The 24,312-nt window shown below is 43.2% G+C and overlaps 1 protein-coding gene across 2 annotated transcripts in view; it reads right to left on the bottom strand.

The window, feature by feature from the left end:
* LOC110520213 (NEDD8-conjugating enzyme UBE2F) overlaps positions 1–24,312 on the bottom strand; it is an 88,185-nt gene that overhangs the window by 21,134 nt on the left and 42,739 nt on the right. For both annotated transcript variants that reach the window (XM_036974604.2, XM_090229947.1), the window contains 3 exons: positions 19,484–19,551; positions 17,218–17,288; positions 16,632–16,689 (listed from right to left, as the gene is read on the bottom strand). In XM_036974604.2, the coding sequence (XP_036830499.1) occupies positions 16,632–16,689; positions 17,218–17,288; positions 19,484–19,551 (197 nt within the window). The remainder of the gene's footprint in view (positions 1–16,631; positions 16,690–17,217; positions 17,289–19,483; positions 19,552–24,312) is intronic.

Consider the following 24,312-nt stretch of genomic DNA (forward strand, 5'->3'; position numbering starts at 1 on the left):
AACCGTAGTCTGGCTTTTTTAGCAGTGGCTTCTTCCTTGCTGAGCGGCAGCCTTTCAGGTTATGTTGATATAGACACTTTTGTACCGGTTTCCTCCAGTATCTTCACAAGGTCCTTTGCTGTTGTTCTGGGATTGATTTGCACTTTTCGCACCAAAGTACGTTAATCTCTAGGAGACAGACGGAGTCCTCTTCCTGAGCAGTATGATCGCTGCGTGGTCCCATGGTGTTTATACTTGTGAACTATTATTTGTACTGATGAACGTTGTACCTTCAGGCGTTTGGAAATTGCTCTCAAGGATGAACCAGATTTGTGGAGGTCTTCTGGAGGTCTACAATTGAAAGCTAGGCCTTCAAATACATCCACAGGTACACCTCCAATTGACTCAAATGATGTCAATTAGCCTATCAGAAGCTTCTAAAGCCATGACATAATTTTCTGGAATGTGATTTTCTGGATTTTTGTTTTAGATTCCGTCTCTCACAGTTGAAGTGTACCTATGATAAAAATGACAGACCTCTACATACTTTTTAAAGTAAGAAAACATGCACAATTGTCAGTGTATCAAATACTTGTTCTCCCCCCTGTAACCATTCAGACCCTTTGCTATGAGACTTGAAATTGAGCTCAGGTGTATCCTGTTTCTATTGATCATCCTTGAGAGTTTCTACTCTTGATCGGAGTCCACCTGTGCTAAATCCAATTTATTGGACATGATTTGGAAAGGCACACACAAGGTCCCCCGGTTGACAGTGCATGTCAGAGCAAAAACTAAGCCACGAGGTCGAAGGAATTGTCCGTGGAGCTCCGAGACAGGATTGTGTCGTGGCACAGCTCTGGGGAAGGGTACCAAAAAAAAGTATTGAAAGTCCAAGAACACAGTGGTATCCATCATTCTTAAATGGAGGAATTTTGGAACCACCAAGACTCTTCCTAGAGCTGGCAGCCCGGCCAAAATGAGCAATTGGGGGAGAAGGGAGGTGACCAAGAACCCAATGGTCACTCTGACAGAGCTCCAAAGTTCCTATGTGGAGATGGGAGAACCTTCTAGAATGACAACCATCTCTGCAGCACTCCACCAATCAGGCCTTTATGGTAGAGTGGCGAAACAGAAGCCGCTCCTCAGTAAAACGCACATGACAGTCCACTTGGAATTTGCCAAAAGGCACCTAAAGGACTCTGACCATGAGAAACATGATTCTCTGGTCAGATGAAACCAAGATTGAATTCTTTGGCCTGAATTCCAAGCATCATGTCTGGAGGAAACCTGGCACCATCCCTACGGTGAAGCATGGTGGTGGCAGCATCATGCTGTGGGGATGTTTTTCAGCGGCAGGGACTGGGAGACTAGTCACGATCGAGGGAAAGATTAACAGAGCAAAGTACAGAGAGATCCTTGATGAAACCCTGCTCCAGAGCACTCAGGACCTCAGACTGGGGCCAAGGTTCACCAACGACCCTAAGCACACAACCAAGACAACGCAGTGGCTTCGGGACAAGACTCAATGTCCTTGATTGGCCCAGCTAGAGCCCGGACTTGAAAATTGCTGTTCAGCGATGCTCCCCATCCAAAAGCGATTCAACAAAGTACTGAGTAAAGGTTCTGCATACTTATGTAAACGTGATATCAGCTTGTTAAATACATTTTTTTTTTAAATGTTTTTGCTTTGTCATGATTGGGTATTTTGTGTAGATCGAGGGGGAAAAAACAATTGAATTCATTTTAGAATAAGGCTGTAACGTAACACAATGTGTAAAAAGGTCAAGGGTCGAATGCACTGTACTTAAGTATTCACACCCCTGTGCTATGATACTCCAAATTGAGCACAGGTGCCTCCAATTTCCTTTTATCATCATTGAGATGTCACTACAACTTGATTTGAGTCCACTGGTGGCCAATTCAATTGTTTGGACATGAGAAAACACAATACAAGCTCCCACAGCTGACAGTGCATGTCAGAGCAGAAACTACACCATGATGTCCAAGGAACTGTCCATAGATCTCTGAGGGAAGGGTATAAAACTATTTATAGTGTTGAAGGTTTCCCAAGAGCACAGTGGTCTCCATCATTGGGAAATGTAAAAACAAATATGGAACTACGCAGACCTGCCTAGACCTGGCTGTAAGGCCAAACTGAGCAACCAGGCAAGAAGGACCTTGCACAGTGACGTGATCAAGAACCCAATGACCACTCTGACAGAACTACAGAGTTTCTTGGCTGAGATGGGAGAAACTGCCAGAAGGTCAACAATCTCCACAGCTCTTTACCAATCTGGGGCCGGATTCACAAAACCTTGTTAAGAAGACATTTCTTCTTAGTTGAGCAAAGTTGCTATTTCTCAATAAAGTTATTGGAAATGTTCTTAAGGTTTATCCTAAGTTTCTTCCTAAGAAAAAAGTTAAGAAATGGGATTCTTAAAAATAATGCTTTAGGATTTCTTCTTGGAAATGTACTTAACTTTAGGACAACTAAACCCTTGTCATGAGACAAATGGATACTTTTGTAACCATGAACGTTTTCTTGTGCCACAGACACAGTTGGTTACCGGATATTTAAATACAGCAAGAACACAAATTATCTCGATAGCTAGTAATTAACAACATATTACAATATTCTAGAAGTGTTAAATAGCTAGTGCTATCTCGTCAATTTGCAAAGAAAACTTGGCTAACGTTGAAGTCGTTAGCTATTTTGGCTATAATGTCTTTACACGTCAGCTAGCTAACGCAGCTAACTAACTTACCAGTCGCACAGTCCCTCTACCACCATTGTCATGATGGACGTCACCTTCTCGTCCAGCTGGTCCACATGAATGGTCTGTCAGCTCCCTTCTTCTTAGCAGCCGACTTGATGTCGGACCACTTCTTTACGGCGTCACTGTCCCTTGTCATACCCCTGACGGCAGAGACAGACTCGGCCACTACACCCATCCTTTCTTTTTGGTCTCTGCAGTGACCCCGCAGTTATCAAGTCTCCCCAACAGCAACCTTTTCCTGGCTGCTATTTCCTCCACCATCACTTCAAAAATATTTTCTTGGTTATCCATTTTGGATTTTGACATAGCTAGTCTGACGGCTATAATGTGTGAAAAATAACCAAATAACCAAATCCAAATCATTCCTGTCACATAGGGTTATTTATTGGTTTCAAGCACATCACTAACGTCAATGCCACATAAGAAGATATTGACGAAGTTCCTAAAAAAAACTACGAATTCCTAAGAACATTTTGAGGAATTGCATTTACGAACTCTTATGAACTTCTTATAAGTAATGTTTTGTGAATCCGGCCCCTGGGCTTCATTGGAGAGTGCCAGACGGAAGCCACTCCTGAGAAAAAAGGCACGACAGTACACCAGGAGTTTGCAAAAAGGCACGTGAAAGACTGACTATAAGGCAAAAGATTATGTGGTCTGATGAGAGAGAAATTGAACTCTTTGGCCTGAATGCAAAGCGCTATATATCTAGAGAAAAAAAAACAGACACAGCTCATCACATGTCAAACACCATCCCTACCGTGAAGCATGGTGGTGGCAGCATCATGCTATGGGGATGCTTTCCAGAGGCAGGGACTCTGAGACTGGTCAGCATAGAGTTGGCAATGAATGGAGCCAAATGCAGGCAAATCCTTGAGGAGAAGCTGCTTTAGAGTGCAAATGACAATAGACTGGGCCCAAGATTTACGTTCCAAGAGGATAATGACCCCAAACATACAGCCAAAGCAACGCTAGAATGGCTTGAAGATTGCTGTTCCCCGGAGCTCACCATCTAATTTAACAGAGAAAATCTGCAAGGAAGAATGAGAAAAAAAATCCCAAAATACAGATGCGTAAAGCTGATAAAAACATACTAAAAGCCGCCTAAGGTGCTTCTGCCAAGAAATTACTCAGGGGTGTAATTAGTTATGTAAATGAGATGCAGACCTATTTCCTTTTCAATATATTTACAAACATTTCTAAAAACATGTTTTTACTTTGTCATTGTGGGGTATTGTGTGTAGATGGGTGAGAAACATTTAATCCATTTTGAATTCAGGCTGTAACAATGTGGAATAAGTCAAGGGGTATGAATACTTTCGGAAGGCACTGTGTGTGTGTGTGTGTGTGTGTGTGTGTGTGAGCTGCCTGGTCGAGGAGGGGAAAGGTGACAGTAGCTGCGTGGGTTGGAGCTGTGCTGCACAGGAGAGGTGACAGCAAAGAGGGACAGTGTCACCCTCTCCACAACACAACACACTTATCATAGAGAATGCCCCAGGCCAACTTCTACAATACAAAAAAAGCTTCCATTTTTTTACCTGATCTTTTCTAGAATTAGTTTGATCTTCATTTAAAGCAACCTGGTAGGACTGCAAAGTAACAATATACACTTCTGTCTACCGCAACTACCTGATAAAAGGTGTGTCGCTCTAGTGAAATCAATTTCTCATCATTCTTTAGCACACATGAGGGGGAGTACAAGGCAGTGGTCAAGGGTAAAACTCTCACCAAACACAATCAAGACCCTCTCTCACACACACACACACACACACACACACATCCTACTCTCTTTACAGTGTGTAGGCTGGATTAATCAGAGGAAAACATTTTACCCTAGTCTGTTATTAGACGTTTGAGTTCCGGGTCACAGAACAAAGTCAAATCTCACAGTAGACTACAGGTTCAGAGAGAGGGCCAGTGATCCATACTGTATTGATTGGTGGGGGACAGTAGGAGAGGCTGGGAGAGTGGTGCAGAGAGTAGCAGAAAAAAAGTGCTGGACAGAGGGAGATAGCAGGGTGCTCAACAGAGGTATAAACTCCCAAACAGTGCACCCGAAGCAAGGGTTACGATGTACTGTATGGATGAACAGTCTGAGGGCTTTATTATACAAAATCTGGTAACCTGGATGTTCCAAAACAGCACTTGCTTGGATTAATCTACCCAACAAGACAGTGTTAGTGAGTGTGTGTGTGTCATCCAGCACCCCCTCTCTCCCCCACAGTGGTTAAAACAGTCAGGTGCAGTTCTCTCATACACTCTGTGCTCATCGACAAGGGACATAGGATATTGGCCTGTCAATAACTAGGGATGTGACAAATGTACAATTTGTCTTAACATTTAAACTGCCATTTTTTTCCTGTTTAACTCATAAGACTCGTAAGCCTTGTCTAAGCAGGGGGATGTGGGGTTATACTAAGCTATATGGAATTGTTTTAAGAAGGTCATACCAAAGATAATTTTGCTATTTGATTTGGAATTTTAAGACCCCTTGAAGATAAAAACAGTTTGGACACACCTACTCATTCAAGAGTTTTTCTTTATTTGTACAATTTTCTACATTGTAGAATAATGGTGAAGACATCAAAACTATGAAATAACACATTTGGAGTCATGTAGTAACCATAAAAAGTGTTAAACAAATCCAAATATATTTTAGATTCTTCAAAGTAGCCACCCTTGGTCTTGATGACAGCTTTGCACACTCTTTTGACCGAGGCCTGGGGCCGTTCTAGAGCAAAACAACCGACATGTACGTGTTTGTGAGAGTCTCTCACCTTTCCACAAAGGGGTCATATTAGTGTGTTGACCAAACTGTTCGGATGCTATAGATAGAAGTTGGTAGATCAGCTGTACCGAGTCCCAAGACATTTGTGGGGGTCGTAGAGCAAAAACTGCAAAAAACATTGTGTTTGTGAGAGTCTCGCCCATAGAGGGGTCAATAGAGGGATCGTAATATTTTGTAGGCCAAACCATTCAGATGCTACAGACGATTTTGACAAACACCATTCTAGCTCGGTCACCTTTCACTGCCGACGCGGAAGCACGTTACATCCAATGCCAAAAAACACATCATAGTGATTGATTTATTATGGCGATTAGATTTCCGCGGGGGCGTGGACATTGATGTTAGGGGGTTAAAACGATAAATCACAAAATGACATGTGAATTCACAATGCAGATATGGTCCTGAGTATGACAGCGAGGGCGTGATGCAGTTCAATCTACTGCAGTCCTGGCTACCAAACAGCTGCTGCCCCCCATCCACTCAGCAATGATGGTGATTAATGATGCTTTTGGGTTCTCTGCTGCCTCTCCTCCATGTTCTCAATGGTCAGTACATGGGACTTCATGCCCCACTTCTCATCAATGTGATGGCTCATTGCAGTGTTTGAGAGCTCGCACTTTGTACTTGCAGACCAATCATAGTTTTCACAATTTCAAAATTGTTTCAAAAAAATCACAATTTCTCCACCCGGGACATCATGTAGCATCTTGTAGTCTGGTTCTAGATATGCCATCAGCGCCCAGTGATGCCGACATGCTCTACCATTGACAATGGCTGCAAATCAACTGCAATAATTTCAGTAATCAGCGCTGTGATTTTCTCTCGCCATCCCTTATCGCACTTGTTTGTGTGAAAAGCTTGTCTAACGTCTGTTGTTGAGGGGGCCTGCACTGCTGCCAGCAATGGCTTGGGTCCCATGGTGCCTCCCTTTCAGATGGTTAAGCTACCACTGTAGCTCAATTCCACCTCGCAAAGTTTGCATTTCACCACCTTTTCATTTCAGTTCTCCAAGTATTGCCATACAGGACATCGCTGCCGTCACTTCCCTGTCTCACTCTCTGCAATTATTATTGTTAAAGATATGTAACATGTAGAGCGCTTTATATCCATGGAAAATCATTTGATATATGCATATCTCCTCCTACCATTACAGCGTTGTTGCGTTAGGGCGGCAGGTAGCCTAGTGGTTAGAGCGTTGGACAAGTAATTGAAAGGTTGTAAGATCGAATCCCCGAGCTAACAAGGTGAAAAGCTGTCGTTCTGCCCCTGAACAAGGCAGTTAACCCACTGTTCCTAGGCCATCATTGAAAATATAAGAATTTGTTCTTAACTGACTTGCCTAGTTAAATAAAAGGTCAAATAAAATAAAAATTGTTAAAAAAATTGTTTTCCCTTTATGATGATCTGGACCTGTTAGTTGTATATTTGTGTTTACCAAACTGATTTTAATTGTGTAAAAAATAAAATACACAAATAAAGTTATTTTCGGTAAGAGATTTTCCTCTGAAAGTTAAAGATCCCAATTCAGTTTAAATGTTCACACCCCTAGTCAATACACCGATTAAGCAGGAGGCTAAGTGGCCACCAGATCATGGGGCCATCGAAGGACAGGAACCATGGAATTAATTACACCTGCAGATAGAGCCACGGGCTATTTGTCTGTCTGTAATCGTGCAAGGTTAGGAACTGTGGTCTGCAGAGCACAGCCAATAGTCTGGGAACAGGCTTAAGAAATCTTTGAGCTCTGCCTTAAAGTAACTATCCTGTGTAAATCTCACTTTTAAAACTCATACCCAAATAATTTTGACTCATCCGATACCGATTTGTGTCCAAGGCATAAATTGGAGGGAAACGCCTCCCCACCTCAAACGTGCATTTCAAATTTCACATACCTCTGATGAGACATTTAATGGAAAAATAATGAAAATGGCATAGTGCCAAAATGACTCATGTTTTGGCCTGTACTGTTTGTCACAGATGGAAGACAGGACAGAGAAACGGAGGGAAGAGGACAGGAGAGGAAATCCAGACTTCCTCATCGCTCAAGGATACAAAAACTGATAACTGTTGATAGCCTTGTGTTTGAGAGAAGACTTTCAGAGGCTGGAGTTATTCTCTCCACTGATTGAATCAATTGATTGGCCATGGGTCACCGCATAAGGGTTGAATGATAGTCTCTTTTGTTTCGCTCATTCCAAGCTCAATTGACCCATCGGTGCACAGACCGATGGGTCAATTGGATGAAAAGCCTTTAGGAAACGTGGAATTAAAGATTTAATGGAGCAGGGGATGCAGTGCACTCAAAGTATTCAGACCTCTTGACTTTTTCCACATTTTATTACATTACATCCTTATTCTAAAATGGATGAAATCGTATTTTTCCCTCATTAAGCTATGAGCTTGGGGAGTTTCTCCCATTCTTCTCTGCAGATCCCCTCAAGCTCTGTCAGGTTGGATGGGGAGCGTCGCTGCACAGCCATTTTCAGATCTCTCCAGAGATGTTAGATCGGGTACAAGTCAGGGCTCTACCTGGGCCACTCAAGGACATTGAGTCTTGTCCCGAAGATCTCAGAGGATCTCTCTGTACTTTGCTCGGTTCATCTTTCCCTTGATACTGACTCGTTTCCCAGTCCCTGCCGGTGACAAAACATCCCCACAGCATGATGCTGCCATCACCATGCTTCACAGTAGGGATGGTGCCCGTTTTCTTCCAGACGTGACACTTGGCATTCAGGCCATAGAGTTCAATATGGGTTTAATCCGACCAGAGAATCTTGTCCTTTAGGTTCCCTTTGGCAAACTCCAAGCGGGCTGTCATGTGCTGAGGAGAGGCTTCTGTCTGGCCACTCTACCATAAAGGCCTGATTGGTGGAGTGATGCAGAGATGGGAGAACCTTCCAGAAGGACAACCATCTCCACAGAGGAACTCTGGAGCCCTATCAGAGTGACCATTGGGTATCTTGATCACCTCCCAGACTAAAGCTCTTTTTCTCTATGATTGCTCAGTTTGGCTGGGCAGCCAGCTCTTGGAAGAGTCTTGGTGGTTCCAAACTTCTTCCATTTAAGAATTAAGGAGGCCAGTGTGTTCTTGGGGACCTTCAATGCTGCAGAAATGTTTTGGTACCCTTCCCCAGATCTGTGCCTCGACACAATCTTGTCGTCTCGGAGCTCTACGGACAATTCCTTCGACCTCATGACTTGGTTTTTGCTCTGACATGCACTGTCAACCGTGGGACCTTAAATAGACAGGTGGAATCCAATTAGGTTGTAGAAACATCTCAAAGATGATGCACCTGAGCTCAAAAGCAAAAGGGTCTGAATACTTATGTAAATATAACATTTCTAAAAACCTGTTTTCGCTTTGTCATTATGGGGTATTGTCTGTAGATTGATGAGGAAAAAACAGTTATTTAATACATTTTAGAAGGCTGTAACGTAAAGAAATGTGGAAAAAAGTCAAGGGGTCTGAATACTTTCCGACTGCACTGTCTTTGGCGTGTTGTGTGACATCATCTGAACTATTTGTCACATTGAAGATATATGATTGGAAAGCAGCTTGCATTGCGTTTCTTGTATTTTCATTTGGCTAATCTCAGAGGGTGATTACACTCATCCAGTCTCGCTGTGACATTTTGTGCTGGGATATTTTGAGCCAAAAAATATCTTGAGGGGGGCTGAAGTTGAAAAATTTAAGATTTGAAAGGAGCAAGCATTGCGTCCCTGTTATTTTCATCTAGCTAATCTCGCAGGCTGATCACACTCACCCAGTCTCAATGTGACATTTTGTTCTGTAATATTTTGAGGGGACTGAATCTAATAAACACAACATTGTCAGAGACTCGCAACAACATATGCACAGGCAAGGTTGAAACTCTATGCTGGCTAACAAAAGGCTTTCCCAGCATTTAAATAGACTTGCGTGATTTACTAGAGTAGGAGCTTTGGAACATAAAGGACTGGGATAGTTCCTTCTCATCTTGGTCTGTGTACCCTGTGAGAAAGACAGAGCGAGAGCGAGCGAGAATGAGATGTACCAAAATCTATTATAGCTGCCAACACCTTAGGTGCTGAGGGAGTGTCTAGCTCATTTATCCAGAACCCTCCTGAATCCTCTTACTGACAGCTAATAGACAGTTTGTTCCTATGGGCCAGCTACTGGCAGCTAATAGAGAGCGTGTTCCTATGGGCCAGCTACTGGTAGCTAATAGAGAGCTTGTTCCTATGGACCAGCTACTGGTAGCTAATAGAGAGCTTGTTCCTATGGACCAGCTACTGGTAGCTAATAGAGAGCTTGTTCCTATGGACCAGCTACTGGTAGTTAATAGAGAGCTTGTTCCGATGTGCCGGCTACTGGCAGCTAATAGACAGCTTGTTCCTATGGACCAGCTACTGGTAGCTAATAGAGAGCTTGTTCCTATGGACCAGCTACTGGTAGCTAATAGAGAGCTTGTTCCTATGGACCAGCTACTGGTAGCTAGTAGAGAGCTTGTTCCTATGGACCAGCTACTGGTAGCTAATAGAGAGCTTGTTCCTATGGACCAGCTACTGGTAGCTAATAGAGAGCTTGTTCCGATGTGCCGGCTACTGGCAGCTAATAGACAGCTTGTTCCTATGGACCAGCTACTGGTAGCTAATAGAGAGCTTGTTCCGATGGGCCGGCTACTGGCAGCTGATGGCTCAGACACACAAATAGCATTTGCTGGCTGAGAGTACATAGCACCGCAATGTAATGTAATTTGCACACCAATTTTTTATGTAGAGTCACATTATTGTCCTGTTGAAAGGTAAATTCATCTCCCAGTCTGGTGGAAAGCAGACAACTGGGTTTTCCTCTGCCTGTGCTTAGCTCCATTAAGTTTTTTTTTTATCCTGAAAGACTCCCCAGTCCTTAATGGTTACAATCACACACAACATGAGGTAGCCACCACTATGCTTGAATATCTCTGAGCGGTTTCCTTCCTCTCCGTCAACTAAGTTAGGAAGGACGCCTGCATCTTTGTTCAAATCAAGTTTTATTAGTCACATGCGCCAAATACAAAAGGTGTAGACCTTACAGTTAAATGCTTACTTACGAGCCCCTAACCAACAATGCAGTTAAAAAATATATATGGATAAGAATAAGAAATAAAAAGTAGCAAGTAATTAAAGAGCAGCAGCAAAATAACAATAGCGAGACTATATACAGGGGGGTATCGGTACAGAGTCAATGTGCGAGAGGCATCGGTTAGTTGAAGTAATATGTACATGTAGGTTGAGTTATTAAAAGTGACTATGCAAAGACGATAACAACAGAGTAGCAGCAGTGTAATGGGGGGGGATATGGGGGGAAAATAGTCCATATTTGTTGTGACTTGGTGTATTGATTCACCAACCAAAGTGTAATTAATAACTTCACCATGCTCAAAGGGATATTTAATGGCAATACATTAATTAATAAAAACAATTGTGAATAAATAAAAGCTGAAATATTTTCTACACAACAAACATAAGATTAACAAACTGAACAACTAAAAAGCACTCTGAGGAAAAGCAAAGCTAAAGGTGTGTTTTAAGATATCTTAAATATGCCCACAGTTTCCTCAGTTTCTCTGGCAGGCTGATCCAGAGACTGGGGGCATAATAACTTAAGCCTGCATCATGGTCCTGGGCTTTGGGATAGTTAAAAGGCCAGTGCCAGAGGACCTGAAGGACCTACTGGGTACAGAACGTAAAAGCATATCTAACATGTATTGGGGTGCACAATTGTGGATTGATTTAAAAACCAATAGAACAATCTTAAAATGTACTCTAAAACTCACAGGCAGTCAGTGCAGAGACCTTAAAACCTGTGTAATGTGTGCTCTCCGTCTGGTCTTGGTCAGTACATGCACTGCAGCATTCTGTATGTTTTGCAGTTGCCCAATGGCTTTCTTAGACCAGACAGGAGAGCATTACAGTAGTCAATTTTGCTTGTAATAAAAGCATGGATGAGTCTCTCTGTATTTACTGCTCAACTAAGGGACCTTACAGATAATTGTATGTGTGGGGTAGAGAGATGAGGTTGTCATAAAAAAACACATGTTAAACACTATTATTGCACAAAGAGTCTATGCAACTTATTTTGTGACTGGTTAGGCACATTTTTACTCCTGAATGTATTTAGGCTTGCCATAACAAAGGGGTGGAATACTTATTGATTCAAGACATTCCAGCTATTAATTTGTGAAAATTTGTAAAAATCACAATTCCACTTTGACATTATGGGGTATTGCCAGTGACCTGAATTGAATCTATTTAAAATTCAACCTGTAACAAAACCAAATGTGGAAGAAGTAAAGGGGTCTGAATACTTTCTAAAAGGCAGTGGATGTCTGAACCGCTGCTGGGAAGTCGCTCTCGCAGTCTGTGTTCTGCGGTAGGATGGATAGAGTGGATTGACCACAGCTGTGTATCTTGTGTTAGTGGGCAAGTGAGCGGCGTTGTCGAAATCAAAACCCAAACCTCAAGTCATGACAAACTCACTTACAAAACTCTGTTTTGGACAAGACTGACCTTGTGACAAAAATGATCCCCATTTACACTTTGTAGTACATTTTTTGACAGTAGAATAAATGTTTCTGACTAATATCGATGCCACATAGGCCGTTTTCTATCAGAGTAGTTGTTCATTGCCTAAAGAAAGCTCTATTTTCTTCATACCCAAAAAGCCTACTATTTAGAACACAAGAATGAGTATTCAGACACGGCAACAGTTTCTTCCTGTTGCGGTCCCGCTACTGCCAATAGTAAGTAGTTCCAAATGGCACCCTATTCCCTATATATTGTAGTACTTTTTGAGAGCTAAAGGACATACAGTGGGGGTAAGAAAGTATTTAGTCAGCCACGAATTGTGCAAGTTCTCTGCAAAGGGACCAGGACGACTGATCCGTGTAAAGGAAAGAATGAATGGGGCCATGTATCGTGAGATTTTGAGTGAAAACCTCCTTCCATCAGCAAGGGCATTGAAGATGAAACGTGGCTGGGTCTTTCAGCATGACAATGATCCCAAACACACCGCCCGGGCAACGAAGGAATGGCTTCGTAAGAAGCATTTCAAGGTCCTGGAGTGGCCTAGCCAGTCTCCAGATCTCAACCCCATAGAAAATCTTTGGAGGGAGTTGAAAGTCCGTGTTGCCCAGCAACAGCCCCAAAACATCACTGCTCTAGAGGAGATCTGCATGGAGGAATGGGCCAAAATACCAGCAACAGTGTGTGAAAACCTTGTGAAGACTTACAGAAAACGTTTGACCTCTGTCATTGCCAACAAAGGGTATATAACAAAGTATTGAGAAACTTTTGTTATTGACCAAATACTTATTTTCCACCATAATTTGCAAATAAATTTAAAATCCTCAAATGTGATTTTCTGGATTTTTTTTCTCATTTTGTCTGTCATAGTTGAAGTGTACCTATGATGAAAATTACAGGCCTCTCATCTTTTTAAGTGGGAGAACTTGCACAATTGGTGGCAGACGAAATACTTTTTTGCCCCACTGTATAGGCGCTGGTCAAAAGTAGCGCACTATTTAAGGAATAGGGTGCCATTTGGAAAGCAGACCTTGTACAGCAGCAGATTACTTCAATTACTAGGCTGGCTAACTGACACGCAAAATCACAGGTGTCCAGTAGAAAGAGCCTGAACAGGCAAGGAAACAGACCATGGCCATCACTTTAGGGACTGACTTTTAAATCACCTCCTCCTAAAGACTAATGATTCCAATTCCTCAGAACTGACAGTTAGTATTCCTCCAGTGCATCCTATTCTCTTTAATAGTTACTGTACATCACTGCCTCAAGTCAGGTCCAATCCTTCTTACACACCTTAGCTAGGCTTCTGGATGTTATCACAGCATAAAAACGAGTCAGGCTAATGAGAATAACTTCATATCATAAGAATTTGAAACATGCCACGGTAACGGCTTGTGAAACAGTCATCATGCAGTAAATGACCCTGGCTGGCTGTGGGTGTCATCGGTAGCTAAGTAAGACGTTAGCTAGCCAGGGAACCACCTGAGGACATCGTCATGGGGATATCAGAGCTGTTAATTACACCTGAATTGCAGAAACAGAAGACGATGAGCGAGCCAGGGAGAATGTGCGTGTGTGTGTGCTTGTATCTGTGTTTCCGTGTGCCTGTGTGTGTGTCTTTCCGTGTGCCTGTGTGTGTGTGTGTGGTATAAGGTATTGCAACTGTGACGTCTAGGAGACGAGCAACCGCACAACAATAACATTGTCGCCTTTCAGTGTCACCTCATCTCTCTCGCCATCAATGTAATCAATAGTTTTGAGCTCAGGGCCTAAATAGAGTGGCTGTGACACTACAAACTGAATCCATTCGAGCGGTACTGTATCTCAGTGTGTCAAAGGGGAAGAGAGGAGACGGAAGATGTGACGTAGGCGTTACGCAGAGATGGGTTGGGTTGTGACTCACAGTGGCTTCTGATAAGAGAAACACCAGTGAGACACAATCAAGGCCTCAGGGTTGACTTCAAAGTCACTTCATGTCTCCTGTCTGGAAATATATTAGAATATTACCATTAAGATGCAAAAGGCACTCTCATAAAAAAAAAAGTGGTATGTGCTAGTCATAAGTCATATGAAAAGATTTGACACATCTTTAATAGGCCTACAGGGAGGGAAAAAAGTATTTGATCCCCTGCTGATTTTGTACGTTTGCCCACTGACAAAGAAATGATCAGTCTATAATTTTAATGGTAGGTTTATTTGAACAGTGAGAGACAGAATAACAACAAAAAAATCCAGGAAAATGCATGTCAAAAATGTTATAAATTAAGTTGCATTTTAATGAGGGAAATAAGTATTTGACCCCTCTGCAAAACATTACTCATTACTTGGTGGCAAAACCCTTGTTGGCAATCAGAAGTCAGACGTTTCTTGTAGTTGGCCACCAGGTTTGCACACATCTCAGGAGGGATTTTGTCCCACTCCTCTTTGCAGATCTTCTCCAAGTCATTAAGGTTTCGAGGCTGACGTTTGGCAACTCGAACCTTCAGCTCCCTCCACAGATCTTCTATGGGATTAAGGTCTGGAGACAGGCTTGGCCACTCCAGGACCTTAATGTGCTTCTTCTTGAGCCACTCCTTTGTTGCCTTGGCTGTGTGTTTTGGGTCATTGTCATGCTGGAATACCCATCCACGATCCATTTCCAATGCCCTGGCTGAGGGAAGGAGGTTCTCACCCAAGATTTGACGGTACATGGCCACATCCATCGTCCCTTTGATGCGGTGAAGTTGTCCTGTCCCCTTAGCAGAAAAACAGCCCCAAAGCATAATGTTTCCACCTCCATGTTTGACAGTGGGAATGGTGTTCTTGGGATCATAGGCAGCATTCCTCCCCCTCCAAACACAGCGAGTTGAGTTGATGCCAAAGAGCTCCATTTTGGTCTCATCTGACCACAACACTTTCCCCCAGGTGTCCTCTGAATCATTCAGATGTTCATTGAATAATTTCAGACGGGCATATATATGTGCATTCTTGAGCAGGGGGACCTTGCGGGCGCTGCAGGATTTCAGTCCTTTACGGCGTAATGTGTTACCAATTGTTTTCTTGGTGACTATGGTCCCAGCTGCCTTGAGATCATTGACAAGATCCTCCCGTGTAGTTCTGGGCTGATTCCTCACAATTTTCATGATCATTGCAACTCCACGAGGTGAGATCTTGTATGGAGCCCCAGGCCGGGGGAGATTGACAGGTCTTTTGTGTTTCTTCCATTTGCAAATAATCGCACCAACTGTTGTCACCTTCTCACCTAGCTGCTTGGCGATGGTCTTGTAGCCCATTCCAGCCTTGTGTTGGTCTACAATCTTGTTCCTGACATCATTGGAGAGCTCTTTGGTCTTGTCCATGGTGCAGAGTTTGGAATCTGATTGATTGATTGCTTCTGTGGACAGGTGTCTTTAATACAGGTAACAAACTGAGTTTAGGAGCACTCCCTTTAAGAGTGTGCTCCTAATCTCAGCTCATTACCTGTATAAAAGACACCTGGGAGCCAGAAATCTTTCTGATTGAGAGGGGGTCAAATACTGATTTCCCACATTAAAATGCAAATCAATTTATAACATTTCTGACGTGTTTTTCTGGATTTTTTTTGTTGTTATTCTGTCTCTCACTGTTCAAATAAACCTACCTATAGACTGGTCATTTCTTTGTCAGTGGGCAAACGTACAAAATCAGCAGGGGATCAAATACTTTTTCTCCCTCACTTTAGGTTTAGAATTTGAAACACCCAATGATTTTTTGACAAGGGATCTTAAATCTATCTGGAAATGCAAAGCAAGTTCAATGCATAGCACATGTTCAACATCGTGGCTCTCGGGTCAAGCACGTGCCATTTATCAAAGGAAAACCATTGGGGTTTTCAAGCAAGGAGCCCTGCTTCATAGTGAGCCAACTCCCTCAGGAGCAATACCTGTTAGCAGCAGACCACCACCACAGAGTAGAATGGGGCCTCGTTCAGAGAAATCACAGTATCTTTGGATCAATAACACACACCCCACAACAGAGAAAAGTTTAGCAAAGTTCACCAGGTCAAACCGAGAGATTTATCCTACATTCTCAGTTTTGCAGTCTACCAACCGGAAATTAGGGCTAATGGCATTAAACTCTCACACAATTCAAAGTGCCCTCCTTTCAAGAGAAGACTGTGTTCTTTCAGTAGTAGAGATGAGAAAGTCAGGTGGGAAATAGACTGTCATGGTTACTGCTTAGTTTACAGAACACACTGTGCTTGTTGAGATCTTAGAAAGAACCTTAAGAAGCAGGTAAGGGATTTTGAAAGCGCTTTGCAATCGCTACTTCCACAATGAATGGCAATTTCCACTCCTTGCATACTTTTATGACGTACAAAGCTCCTTTTAGACTAGGGCTCCCATGTTCTCCTCCCCCTGCAGTAGTATCCATCTCCCTCTCAGAGTAGGAGGGTGAACGGTGCTTTAAAGATCCACTACTAGTTTAAGAGCGGGGGCGTTGGGACCACAGAGGTTCATTAAGATGGTCACTGATATCAGTCTGAGCTATAGGTGCTGGTGATACAGTGATTAGAGACTCACCTTTAATGTTCTCGTAGGGGCCCAGCCAGTGCCGTCGATAGAGTGCTCCCGCAACAAACTGGGAAAATAGAAACCAGAAGAAATCAAAATCTCCATCATCAAGTCGGAAATCACAATATAGAAATAGCCTACTACTACAGTCAGACCTGTTCCCCCATGACATTCTCACCTGTGATATTTATTGCTCTGTAAATGATTGGACATCCCAAAAGAAAGTCAGCCAGCCAGGCATCTTAAAATATCTGCTTTTCTCTACCTTTCATGTGCTGATGACTAGATGTCAGTTTGTTATCATAAAGATATGTATTTTTACAGCAGCACTCTTGTATGGTCATTAGCTGCTCTCCAAGGTTCTGAGAATAACTAGAGACTAGTCAGACATCAAATCTGCCTGTAAATGTTTTCCTCTCTCCAGCCCCAGCATATATATCTCACACACACAAAACTGCTTGACCACTGCTGGGGCTCCTGTGTCCACTGACCACACTGTCCATGTAGTCCATTTCTGAATCGCCATCCTTTAAAAATACACACAAAGAGGATGAAAGCCAATCAGTGTTTGGCAATGTGAGAAAGAGTTCATTACCTCAAACAGATCTCCCCTGTCTCAGCGATGTTGGGGTGCCATATTCTGGTCTGACATTTCACTTTGGGAGGCTGGGGAGAAAAAAACATGGAACAGATTAGGATTAATCTTGTCCACCAGCCAGCTCTCTCTTGAGCCTGAGGAAGAGGTTAAGACCCATTTTATCACAAGGTTTGATTGGGACAGTATGGAATACTGCCTGAGGAAAACCAACCTCCACAAACCAACATACAAAGCACAGCATAGCTCAGGAGGAGACATACTTTCATATGGTGCTGAGAATCTTCAAAAGAAACCCTTGTATATTTTCTCCCCCAGACTGAACCAAACATGAAAACAAAAACAAACAAGACAAACGCCACAAAAAAAAGCAGTGCCTTCTTCTTTAACATTGTTTATTTGATCATACGTCAGCCTTAGACCTCATTAGTGCTCCTCAAAACTGTGAGAAGAGGGTGGCACCGTGAGAGATAAATACATCGTTATACACACAGTAGAGAGAGAGAAATAGAAGCGTCAGTCTGCAATAGTTCTTCAAAGAGGCTTCTAGAAGACAGAGTCCTAGGCAATTTGATAAGAGGACAACACCACTTTGGAAGTGTTTGGGCTCACAGCGGACTTTACTTTTCTTAAAATACCACTCTCTGCTCCAGTCAATTTCCCAAATCTTGCCTTTTTTTTACCGTGCACAATGATATATTCCATGAGAGACATTGAATGAAATAACTTGCTAAATCACAACTTTTGCGCCATCTTGTTTTTGTTTATCTTATGTTAGGTTGTCAAGCCTGTGAGAAAGGCAAGGGCCTCGGGAACATTAAGCCACTACCTAAAGCAGCCGTTGCCCATTTTCTAACGAATGTGAACTAGATAGGGAAAGATTCATGAAAAAGTGACCAGTTGGCTATGCCAATACTCTGAGATGACAATAGCTAAGTCCTGTGATGTGCAGTGCAAACGTTTCGTCTGAAGTCCCAAAATAGAATTGAGATAACCAGAATTGAATGCTAATGAGGCCAGTCCTGGCTAAGAGCCAGTCCTTAAAATGCCGACCCTACTGTCATCTTACACCATTATCAAACTCCTCAGTTGACCACCTTACAACAACCTGAGAAGGCTTAGAATAACCAGTCAAATTCATTATTAAAAGGCTGGGATCAAGTCATTTCAAAATTCATAAATAATATATTGATTGAAAAGATTTGTTTAAAACTGTGGCCCAGTTTGCTAGAATGGTCAGATGTGTTGAGTATCTAGGGGCTAGGCCTAAAAAATGCAAATAAAACTCATGCTCTTTATGAGTCTCTTTCAGGCCGTTTATGAGCTCTCATAAAAGGCAGGTAAATCCATACAAAGCCTTTACTGCCTGTCTAATTAGCCCCCATTAAGATAAAGCACAGAGCACAGCGTCTTTGTATAAACAGGCTGCAAATTCACCATTAAGATAAAGCACAAAGCGTAAGGTCTTCAATAGAAACAGGCTGTAAAGCACAGAGCGTAAGGTTTTGGAATAAACAGGCTGTAAATTCAAAGCCTGGACTGTTCCTGATGACACACAGGCGTGTGTGCGTGCGTGCACGCGTGGTTGTGTATTAAGACGAGCAGTGTGGAGGTGAGATAAAACGGCATCCAGGATGGATGGGTGGCATAAAAACAAGGAAGAGAATGGAGGGATGGAGGGAAAACTAAAGGCTGAGACTGTTCTGTGTTGGGCTGTAACTCACCCTGCATCCCTGCCACCTACAACTCCATGCCAGGCCGTTTACCGAGAGGACCTGTACTCACTTTCTCCTGATGGAGCTGTGGACGGGAGGCAAACTGGGAGAGTGTAAATTACCCACAGTGCTGCACAGCACCAGGGTTTAATCTCCACAGAACTTTTGCGTTAAATCCAAAAGAGAACCCTATTGACAAGGGCTCTGCTCAAAGGTGGTGCACTGTTGGGAATAGGGTGCCATTTCAGACACAGCCCTGGTATGTATTGGCCATGGGGACATTCAAATGGGAGGGAGGATCGGAATGATTTCATGACCCTGAGCTGTCCTAACTTAGGTGGACTGTATGATTGTAAGGCCTCTGGTGTGTGTGTGTGCGGGTGTTATTAAACTAAGAATTAGCCATGGAAATGGAAACCACTAAACGGCGAGTCCTCCTCTGCATCCCTCATCACCTGTTCTCAGTGCTCAGTAGCACCTCAAATCGGACCCCACACCACGCACGCACAAACACATGAACACACCATTTCTAATGAGACATGACCACTTACCACCATGTTGTAAGCTTCAGGGACGTTTATTTCAAACTGGAATTTTCCACTCTGATAGTAGCCTTCATCTGCAGATGAAGAGAGCGAGAGAAATAGGGAGCAAGAGAGAGACAGAGAGAGAACGAGAAAGAGAGAGAATGAGAGAGAAAGAAGAGGAGAGAGTGTGAGATATACAATGAGCAGCAGCAGTTTAGCTGGTGGAATTCCCAGCAGTCTCCTGGGGGACCCGTGTTGCCTACCAGCAGGAAGGTTTGATGGCGGGGCCAGGCTCAAGTTACTCTAGTCTAACGCACTGGTTGAGCAACCATGTCCCAGTAATGAGCTGTTCTCTAGGCACCGTCTCCAGCATACAGGGTTGTCTTAAGAGGTCAATAATTGGGATGACGTCCAATAAAATCCTGTGTGATCCTGAGCCATGATGGGCCTGTGATTGAGAGATGGCTATAAAACCAGAGCTGTTCCCTCCCTCCCTAACCCTGATCCGACCTGAGCGGAAGGAAACGGACTGCTAGGTCTAATTAGCAGCAGCTTGACACCAGACACACTCATTACGAATCAGCATTGGAACCCTTCTGAGAAAACACTGGTTCTGCTCTGTTAAACACATCTTAAGCCCTTAAAAAATATTAGCCACTTGCTTTAACGACTTTTAATATGTTGTGCAGCCTATTATTAGTGCACGCATGCGCAGGCACACACACTGGCTAGGCTATATGGCTTTCAGAATGTGAACAACCTTACGGAGGAATAAGGAGGAAAATAAATCATTTTGAAATAACAGAGCAATCTATCTGGATAATAAAGCATCGACCAATGGAACATCTTCAAACCTGGAAGTGTCTCAACCTAAACAGTTTTCTAAAAAGCTATAATTGACCCATAATTTCAGGTTAAGGCAGATATCCCTGAAATTTCTGTGGGATATGGAGGTTGCCTGGTTCACAAACAACTTCAGGCACTGTGAAATCATCAGGTCTGACCTCATCACCCTTATCACCAAAGTATGGCTGATGAGTCAGAGCCAGTAGGCGTAGAGAGCAGAGACACTGACTGGGGAGTCCGAGCCAAAAAGAAGCAGCTGCATCGCCAGGCCATCTCCTGGCAGAAGTAGCCAGTGTGCTGCAGGCAGAGAGCCCTCCTCCAGCTGCACTGGCACATGGGTACAAGGGGTAATAAAGTGCAGGAGTGCACAAATGGCACAGCAAAGATGCCAGAAGTGAACGGGGTCAAGGGCCATGTTCCTTTCCAGATGACACTCCCACACACCAGTAGAAGCCTACCAGATGCCTCCACTGAAGAGTCCATGCAGTCAAAGATTGTAGATAACAAGAGCTTTTTTAATGACACTTAGCACTTGGATGTTGTGAAATGCTCTTACATGTTTGGCAACAATGTATTTGTTTGATTCCTTATATTAGCATCTACAGAGAGAGGGACTTGCTTGATATAAAATAAAACCAACCTAAACTGTTGCATTTCACAGAGCGCCGAATCATCTTTGTGAACACTGAATGCCATAACTTTTCCATGTCCAGGTATTCCACAGCCTTGATACCGTTGGCCCTGCTCCTTCAAACCTATTTCACTGAGATGTAGGGTGGGTGCAGCAGAACCAGAGATCGGATGCCCTGAAAGAGCGATCAGCCCCCAAAGCCTATTACATTTCTACAGCCTGGCCCACTATCAGGAGAATAGACTGTCTACTGAGCCTGTGGAGCATAAAGGACCCTGCTCTAAAGTCTATCTGAAAGCCGATCTAGTCTCTCGCAGCACGCATGCACGCACAGGCAAACACACACCGTTCCAACGTTTTCCCTCCTGCTCACCTCACAGGGGTAGGCTATTAGGGGGTGGTCTTCTATCTGGCGTAATCCCACTTTCTCTCTCCAGTCCCCACACCGATCAGACATCTTCACACAGCTCAGGATTGATGGAGAGATTGATTTCCACACACTATTTTAACACGACGAGAACATGGATGTGTACAGATACGACTGGGTAAAGAACCCCTCCTTACCTTTACACCTTTAGGTTGACACCAAGCTACACCTTCCAGCACATTTTCTCAGTCATCTCACAGAGGTTAAAAAGTCAATCCAATTCCTGGCCCTTAAGGTGTGATGTCTGCATTTCCCTTGCAAATTTAGGACAATATTCTCATCTGCCTATTTGGCATAGGGTTGAATAATGACAGACAAAATGCTGTGAGAATGAGGATGGCACAGATGCAGGCCAGGGGATATTAATACAGTGGTCTTTTCTCTGCTCTCTCTATGACTACTGTGTCCTAATAACTGCAGAGGGTTCTCACAGAAGGAATATTTAGGGCTCCTATCTCACACACCATATTTCTTTGGGTAGTCAGAGCAGGACGCTTAGCCTCACCTACCAGATGGGGATCTCTCTGCGCGTTAAGTAGAACAGGTAAATTATTACACAGTTTTTGAGCACCGTGAGTTAGCATTTAGAAGAGTAAAAAAAGGTGTCACCCAAAGTACTTCTGAATACATTTTTTACGAGGCAGAAATCTAGCCTAGGTTTGAAGTAGGCTAAAGTGTGGATTTGGACCATGAATGGTGTAGCAATGCAGGATCATACCATGGCCCAGGTATATCATTTTAGGATTATGTCCATGTTTGACTAGCAGCTGAGATTAGTGCCAGCCAGTATGACTAACATAATGGAAAAACAACAACCAAGACGTTCCAGATTTGACCCACAATGCTCTCTGTCCACCAGGACGTCGAGGACAAACCAGTCACCTACTGTCACAAGCTAGAAATATAGTGTATTCGGAAAGTATTCAGACCCCTTCAAGTTTTCCAAATTCTGTTACGTTAGAGCCTTATTCTAAAATGGATTCAATTGTGTCTTTTTTTTTTTTTCAATCTACACAACACCCCATAATTCAAAAGCAAAAACAGGTTTTTAGAAAATGTTGCAAATTTATACAAAAAACACTGAAATATCAAATTTACATAAGTATTCAGAACCTTTACTCAGTACTTTGTTGAAGCATCTTTGTCAGCGATTATAGCCTCAAGTCTTCTTAGGTATGACGCTACAAGCTGTATTTGGGGAGTTTCTCCCATTCTTCTCTGCAGATCCTCTCAAGCTCTGTCAGGTTGGATTGTGAGCGTTGCTGCACAGCTATTTTCAGAGATTATCAAATGGGTTCAAGTCCGGGCTCTGGTTGGCCCACTCAAGGACATTGAGACTTGTCCCGAAGCCACTCCTGCGTCATCTTGGCTGTGTGTTTATTGTCGTTGTCCTGTTGGAAGGTGAACCTTCACCCCAGTTTGAGGTCCTGAGCACTCTGGAGCAGGTTTTTAAATCAAGGATATTTCTGTACTTTGCTGCTTCCATCTTTCCCCTCGATCCTGACTAGTCTCCCAATCCCTGCCGCTGAAAAACATCCCCACAGCATGCTTCACCGTAGGGATGGTGCCAGGTTTCCTCCAGACGTGACTCTTGACATTCAGGCCAAAGAGTTCAATGTTGGTTTCATCAGACCAGAGTATCTTGTTTCTCATGGTCTAAGAGGTGCCTTTTGGCAAACTCCAAGAAGCTGTCCTGTGCCTTTTACTGAGGAGTGGCTTCTGTCTATACACTACTGATTGGTGGAATGCTGCAGAGATGGTTTTCCTTCTGGAAGGTGCACTCATCACCAAAGAAGAACTCTGGAGCTCCTTCAGAGTGACCATCGGGTTCTTGGTTACCTCCCTGACCAAGGCCCTTCTCCCCCGATTGCTCAGTATGGCCGGGCAGCCAGCTCTAGGAAGAGTCTTGGTGATTCCAAACTTCTTCCATTTAAGAATGATGGAGGTCACTGTGTTCTTGGGGACCTTCAATGCTACAGAAATGTTTTGATACCCTTCCCCAGATCTGTGCCACGACACCATCCGGTCTCGGAGCTCTACGGACAATTCCTTCGACATCGTGGCTTGGTTTTTGCTTTGACATGCACTGTCAACTGGGGGACCTTATATAGACAGGTGTGCCTTTCCAGATCATGTCAACTTAATAGAATTTACATCAGGTGGACTCCAATCAAGTTGTAGAAACCTCTCAAGGATGATCAATGGAAACAGGATGCACCGGAGCTCAATTAAGAGTCTCATAGCAAAGGGTCTTGATACTTATGTAAATAAGGTATCGTTTTTTGCACAACTTGCATACAATTCTGAAACCCTGTTTTCACTATGTCATTATGGGGTATTGCATGTAGATCAATGAGGATTTTTTTTATGTAATACATTTTAGAATAAAGCTGTAACGTAAACAAAATGTGGAAAAAGTCAAGGGGTCTGAATAATTCCTGAATGCACTGTAACTTTAGTGGCAGTGCGGTACCTAATCAGGCAACACAAAGGGCCTTCATTCATTATGGACGTGTGTAAACGGAGAGAAACTGTCTTGTGGCTAATAGTAAAATAGGATGAATTAGTAATGGTGGGCACAAGGATTATCAGTCTTTCCATCAGGGGTTAGGCCAGGGACAAGACTAACTATCCAGAGCAATCATATTCTTCCGGTTTAAAAATAGCTAGATATTGCAACAGGCTGCATAGAGCAACAGCTGTTGAGAGGAAAAGACTGATACTGAGGTCGTTGAAGAACTCATTTATCTTGTGGACTACTGAAAGATCATTCCAGAGGAGCTATCCACACAGCAACAGTTGGTGATAGGCGAAATCTCCTAAACATATAATATTACAATAAAGAGTAGCCTAATATTACCATTAATATTATCTTTACAAAGGAGATATAGGCCTAGTCTAATATTCATGTTAGGCAGGCATTCCTCTGTTTGTCAACAGAGACAAAAG

Source organism: Oncorhynchus mykiss, chromosome 3 (assembly GCF_057628025.1).
Source record: "Oncorhynchus mykiss isolate SJ-2025 chromosome 3, ASM5762802v1, whole genome shotgun sequence".
Classification (NCBI taxonomy): Eukaryota; Metazoa; Chordata; class Actinopteri; order Salmoniformes; family Salmonidae; genus Oncorhynchus; species Oncorhynchus mykiss.